Here is a 7,305-nt window from a genome sequence, read left to right on the forward strand (position 1 = left end):
CCTAGAATATCTGCCTACTTTGACACGTCGAACAAAATGGTACAAAAGGGTGAAACCAATAAGCACCGGAGATGTGGTTATAATATGTGATGACAACGACAGCCGAGTCCACTGGAAGCGAAGTATCGTGGTCGAAGCTAAGCTAGCCGCTGATGGTCAAGTCCGATCCGTTTTAGTTAAGACCGCCGCAGGAAATCGACGGCGACCAGCATCTAAGATCGCAGTTCTGGATGTTAAAGGTGATTCTCTCGTAAGTGAACCGAATCACGAGGGGGAGAATGTTGCCGATTAAATCATTTAGAATTCTTCTACGTTTAAGTCTAATTTTTAACTGCAATAAAATCCTAATATTTGTAACATTCGTACGCTAAAATGCAATCATGCCCCGAATATGTACACGCCATTGATTTGACCGAACCATTTTGAATTTGACCGTTTGGCTTTTGAAAGACGTACGAGCACACGGATAAGTAAGTCGCGTTATAATTTTTCGCTATTCATATTGCATTTCAATTAATATAATTTTCAGATATTAAAACACATCTACATTCCGTATAGACGCACTAAGAGTAAACTAATAAACAAATACTTGTATCTTTCTTTATATATCCTTGCATTTTTTAATGACTTTAAGCATATTCGTCGCCGCCTCGTACGACCGACCTAAAGTTGCTATTGCGCCAGCAACAGAGACAATAATCCGAAGTACACTGCCGAAATAGTGTGACTTTGGAAATTTTACAGCGTTTCTCATGTACTTAAGATACTTTCCCGCATCACCCAATCTTAATCCAATCGAGTTTTTCTGTGACGAACTTTAAATTAGGATAAGGAAGTATATTAAATTAAATGAAATCAGCTGGCGAAAAATACCGCCAAAAGTTACATAAAAGTTAGTGCAGTCCAGGCAAAATAGACTGAAAGTGGTAATAAAACGAAAAGTGATGCAGTCTAGATACTTATTTAGGCTGTGTTTCACCAGATTCATTTTAGGGAAAATTACTTTAATTTTCGAATTTTTGGTTTCACCAATCAATTTTAATATTTTTTTTTTTTTGTTTAAGTGACCTATGCTCTTCACTTAAATAAAAATTAAATCAGAGTAACCACACTCAGAGATGTTACACGTTTAATCAGCTGACCAACGTACACACACCACAATTTTGTGTATCTGCTGCTTACTTGTATACCAGCCCTGCTTTTACATCACAGCGTGACAAAGCTTTCAAAAGCTCTCAGTACAATTTATATAGGGCAGGCACAAAATGAAAGCTTTCGCTGGTCGAGTCTGTTTCCAGCCACTTTTTACTCACTTAAATAAAGATCTTATTGAAACTGAAAATAATTTAAACGAGAATTAAATAAGAAATTAAATTACAGTTAATTTCCACTTAGATGAGTTTGGAGAAATGCAGCCTTATAGTTTTGTTCAGATGAAAACTGAGTTACCTTAATATATTGAATTATTTAAATTTAGTTTAAATAGTTGTAATAATTGAAATATATCGTTTTGTTCCTTGATATCTGGCCTTCCATTCCATTTTTCCAGAAATATATATTAATTGCTTTTTGTTCCTCTTTTAGACATATTTACTTAATTAGTATGATTTAATGCCGGTAACTTTTGTCGATGACTATGTATATTTACTAACTTACAAAATGTCATTTTTTTACAGCTGGTTAACTTGTCGGCCCGTCGAACAGTTTCTCATAATTAAGATGTTATTAACATTTCAGGACAGATTACGTATTCCATGGCGTGGCGGATCTAAGCATGCCACATTGGGTAGCCTTATTCCCGTTGTTGCGATTCCATTACTTATTAGCTTAGCAGCAATCAATGCATATACCTGCATTATATTATTTTTAACAAGCTCTGTGATAATGTGTTATGCTTTCAATTACGTCCAGAGCAAAGCAATACGGACAAGTTTTTTCAGCATATGGGTGTTTTCATCATTGGTCTACTTGATAGTGTTGTTTGAATTCACTGTACCGCTTTTGGAACTACTCCCAGAAGAGAATTGGGCTTTAGTCGCACTCTCCATAATTTCATTGATTTGCTTTTATCAGACTCGTAAGCGAGCTATATTAAATCACGTCATACAGTTTGCTGGAACAGCAAATGGAGTACTCATCGTTACAGAAACAAGCGTCTCAGAGGAAGATAAGACGATAAAAGCAGCTCTACTGCTAGAACAGGACATGGAAGAAATACCATCTGATTGTGCGAACCGCGTTCAACCAAATGTTTGCTCAATCTGTAGTAAGTGTGTGCCGGCGCGAACTGTACATTGCTCAGTTTGCAGTGCTTGTATTAAGAGACACGACCACCACAGCTATTGGTTAAATTGCTGCATAGGAGAATCAAATCATCGTTTCTACATTTTTGGATTGTTATTTAGCACATTCGCATTATTATTGGGCGCTAATTTGACACTTACTGCTGTTTGTCATCCTTTTATAGCAGCAAATATATTAGGACTGCACATATTGCTACCGGATGATTGCACCGAGGTTTTTGACATATACGAGTATGTCCAAAAAGTTACATGCTGATACAGTTTAAATAAAAATCTTGTTTATAATAGGTTCGGCTTAGCTTTTGTCATTGCTGCCTATGCTTTAATGATTGCTGCATACATCATGCTAATACTTGTGCGACAAATATATTTCATTTCGCGTGGAACATCATTACATGAAAGCAAAACAGAGGTGCGCGGGAATAATAAAACTTTGAAGTACAACTGGAGGAATTTTGTATTTTAGTAAGAAATATATAGTTACCTTAATATAGAAAGGCCCTAACTCACTTCCATTTTGAGTCCACATTTATACGAAATCTGTAAAATAGCTCACAATATATCTAATAGAAATTGAAAACAAATATTACAGCGTTAGATAAAATATTTTGTTTGATAAAAATCAGCACTTCGACGAAATTCGCAACCATAGAACTTTGCTTTTTACTAAATTTTCAAACTGTCTTTGAAAGAACGAAAATTTTAGATATGGCCTTTCTATATTATGGTAACGATATGTATGTCGTGAGTAAATATGTAAAACTAGCTGTACCCGGAGTGCGTTGTTGCGCCTCAAAATAAAGGGCGTTCCATAATTTACGCAAGGTTTAAATTAGATATTTATTTATTGGACTTACTTTAAAAATTAATTTTCAAAGTATAATATATGGCATCGAATAATCAGGTCCTGAGATGCCTGTTTAGCTTAGGTTTAGGTTTACATTTCCATATTTAAATATACTAGTATCGCCCAGTTGTCGAAATTCGACATCTTTTTTCATACACTTTTGAATTTTACCTGTCACCAATACTAACTCCTTTATGCGAATTACTTATTATATCATTTTGAAGTCCACCAGCATAACTTATAGCGAATTTACAGGAAAACTTAAAATCGAATTATGAACGTTAGTACTGGATTGATTAATGCTAATTCTACCAAGTCTCCTCCAAATTTCTTCAGTTGCTTTTGAAATTAGACCGAAAAAGGAACCTCGATTTTCATTTATAAAAAATATGCATATGTATTTGTATGTATAGATGAGATGTTCATCACTGACTAATATGTCAAACATATACCAATTTAGACTGTAAATAAGTTTTTCGATTATTTTTGTCTGAGAGCCTCTTGGAGCTTAAAAACTAAATTGCCCACACCTGCATAAACTCTTTCTTTTTTCATGAGAATCGTTAACGGTTGAGAAAGTATCTAGAAGGTTTACAACAAAAGATAATATTTCCTTCTCTTACGGTTGTTTCACACGGGTTTTTGTCATGACTGCGCCAAAGCCCAATATTTTTTCATCACACGACTGGGCTACCAAGTTACACCAAATTTTATGTTACTAATATGTGTTCTAAAAGTGAAACAAATCTGATCATAAATATGATTTTTTAGGATAGCTCTAATCCCTGCGCCACCTATCGGAAGACAAACACACTGATCCTTCTAAAAACTTTTGCACAAAACCGCAATCAATGCGATTTTAAAATCTGGGAGAAAATGGTTCCCAATTGAATGATTATTGCGATTTTATATGTGTAAAAATGTAGGTGTATAAAATTCCATTACCTAATATACCTAATAGTAATAAAGGTGATTCTCTCGTAAGTGAACCGAATCACGAGGGGGAGAATGTTGCCGATTAAATCATTTAGAATTCTTCTGTGTTTAAGTCTAATTTTTAACTGCAATAAAATCCTAATATTTGTAACAGTCGTACGCTAAAATGCAATCGTGCCTCGAATATGTACACGCCATTGATTTGACCGAACCATTTTGAATTTGACCGTTTGGCTTTTCAAAGACGTACGAGCACACGGATAAGTAAGTCGCGTTATAATTTTTCGCTATTCATATTGCATTTCAATTAATATAATTTTCATATATTAAAACACATCTACATTCCGTATAAACGCACTAAGAGCAAACTAATAAATAAATACTTGTATCTTTCTTTATATATCCGTGCATTTTTTAATGACTAAGCATATTCGTCGCCGCCTCGTACGACCGACCTAAAGTTGCTATAGCGCCAGCAACAGGGACAATAATCCGAAGTACACTGCTGAAATAGTGTGACTTTGGAAATTTTACAGCTTTTCTCATGTACTTAAGATACTGTCCCGCATCACCCAATCTTAATCCAATCGAGTTGTTCTGGGACGAACTCTCAATTAGGATAAGGAAGTATATTAAATTTAATGAAATCAGCTGGCGAAAAATACAGCCAAAAGTTACATAAAAGTTAGTGCAGTCCAGGCAAAATAGACTGAAAGTGGTAATAAAAAGAAAAGTGATGCGGTCTAGATACTTATTTAGGCTGTGTTTCACCAGATTCATTTAAGGGAAAATTACTTTAATGTTCGAATTTTTGGTTTCACCAATCAATTTTAATTTGTTTTTTATTTGATTTAAGTGACCTATGCTCCACTTAAATAAAAATTAAATCAGAATAACCACACTCAGAGATGTTACACGTTTAATCAGCTGATCAACGTACACACACCACAATTTTGTGTATCTGCTGCTTACTTGTATACCAGCCCTGCTTTTACAACACAGCGTGACAAAGCTTTCAAAAGCTCTCAGTACAATTTATATAGGGCAGGCACAAAATGAAAGCTTTCGCTGGTCGAGTCTGTTTTCCAACCACTTTTTACTCACTTAAATAAAGATTTATTGAAACTGAAAATAATTTAAATGAGAATTAAATAAGAAATTAAATTAAAGTTAATTTCCACTTAAATGAGTTTAAGCCTTATATTGTTTTCTATTACGTTTTAATTAAATGTAATAAAAAATGCCGAATACTTTTGTTCAGATGAAATTTGAGTTACCTTAATATATTGAATTATTTAAATTTAGTTTAAATAGTTGTAATAATTCAAATACATCGTGTTATGGGTTACTGTTCGCCGCACAAAGTATATATACTCAATTCTTCGGCGTATAGTGAACCCGGTGGCGTGCCATTAATTTCACCCTCTAATAAATTTTCTAGAGCGTACGGCAACTCCAAAACTCCATGGAAGGTTTCCATTTGGGCGATAGCTGTGTTCCTTGCGGACAGTGTCGCTGATTGTCACTACTTCCTGCAGGTCTGTTCGTCTATTTTTTTTTTCGGTTAATAAACGATTTCCCGAGGAGGCTGGTGATAGTTGCGACAACTGTCTGAAACTGCCGTCTTCACGGGATGGAGTTTATGTCTTGACACATATGTTGGAGTGTGGAGAGCAATATATGTCGGTGGCTTGCTAGTTTGACAGCTGCGTTCTCCTTTGCACTGAAACTTTCTGGTGGCGGCAGTATCCATAGTTTGACATACGGCATGTGCCACAAATGCAGAAGCTTTATTTATGTGTGTTGATGAAATCCTTAAATTTACATATATTTTATAACTTGCAAGTAACATACGTTATTTTTGTTTTTATCAGTTTCCATTTTAATTTTTACTTTTTTACCGCCAATAATATTCTGCCTTATCCTGAGTTTCGAAAACTGTTCATCCGCCGTAGTAAATACATAAAAACCAAAGGTGAAAAGTGAACCTTTTCGGGGAAAATGGAACTCATGATAAGGCTGAATACATTTAAAAGCTTTCAAAATTTTATCTAGCCCCAGGAGCTAGATAAAATGCTCACGTTCGTATTCACCACGAAAATGTCGAATCTTTATTCTGATTCGTCGAAGGTTCCACCATTCTATCAATTGGCATGACCCATAGAAGCAAATGTTGAGCGTCTTCCATTTAATCGCTTTGAAAATTTAGAAAATAGGTTATTTTACATCCAAGTACATAATGACAAATATTTTAATAGAAGAAAACTCAGTTTTTGCTTTTATATTAAAATATCGATAGTGCTGCCGCCATGAAGTTTTTCGTGCAAATGAGAATGTAGCTGTCGGGCAACCAAGCTGACGGCGGTGGATGGCAGGATATAAGCTCTGATATACGTTGCTCTTGAAGAGCAAGGAGCGGTCTCCATTGGATATTCATATTCTAGCATATGTGTCGGGATATGGACTTTGTCGTGTGGAGACGGGCAGTAACTAGGTCATCGCAACCCCGGATTTTTTTTTGCTATTCTTCCTTGCACTGCGGCAAACTTCATTTGGAAGAGTAGCGGAACTAGTCCAAATGACGCAGTGCCCGTTTTTCTTCCAAATGGAATATTCCCGCAGTGCAAGGGTATAAAAACCCGCTGGCAATCCCATAGTCGGCCATTGTTATTTCTGTTTGGTTGTGAAAAGTACGAAAACGTGTTCACAAATTTATAAACGCGCTTTACTGAATTAATTGATAAATGTATATATTAGAGTCCAGCGCAAGTGTATTTGCCGCATTTCGTTCAATAAGTACTCCATGCATTGTACTCTACTCCCAACACATTGTTACTCTTTTTCCGCATACATACACTACTTGGCGTTGAGAGAGTAAATACTTGATGTACTTGCTATTACTCCACCAAAGTACGTACTCTACTTTCCCTCATCGCGTACGAGAGATATTTGCTGCTGCCAAAAGGGAGTAGCAAATCTACTCTCTGTATACTTGTAGTACGGTAAGTACTTGCGTATTAAATTTCAATTCTGGTTGTTAGCCTACTAGTTGATATCGTTTGCAGCGCTGGTCAGTGAAATTGAAAGAGTAAAAATAGAATATGGAAATCGACGATGTAAGGAAATGTTTACGGCCTTATTTATAAAAAATAACGTAGATTTAGACAGTTGTTTAATGTGACATTTTCATAAAACTTTTGTATTCAAGCAGCTTTTTAA

The 7,305-nt window shown here is 35.4% G+C and overlaps 1 protein-coding gene across 2 annotated transcripts in view; it reads left to right on the plus strand.

The window, feature by feature from the left end:
- Window positions 1–1,082: 1,082 nt before the first annotated feature.
- LOC108370206 (palmitoyltransferase ZDHHC23-like) overlaps window positions 1,083–7,305 on the plus strand; it is a 10,702-nt gene continuing 4,479 nt past the window's right edge. Inside the window, exons 1-2 of one of the 2 annotated variants that reach the window (XM_017625491.1) lie at window positions 1,083–2,534; window positions 2,592–2,768. In XM_017625491.1, the coding sequence (XP_017480980.1) occupies window positions 1,612–2,534; window positions 2,592–2,768 (1,100 nt within the window). In that variant the 5' untranslated portion in view covers window positions 1,083–1,611. The remainder of the gene's footprint in view (window positions 2,535–2,591; window positions 2,769–7,305) is intronic. The other variant, XM_017625493.1, reaches the window with a different exon arrangement.

The sequence above is a fragment of the Rhagoletis zephyria genome, unplaced genomic scaffold (genome assembly GCF_001687245.7).
Source record: "Rhagoletis zephyria isolate East Lansing unplaced genomic scaffold, Rhagoletis_zephyria_1.1 Rzeph_scaffold_04066, whole genome shotgun sequence".
NCBI lineage: Eukaryota > Metazoa > Arthropoda > Insecta > Diptera > Tephritidae > Rhagoletis > Rhagoletis zephyria.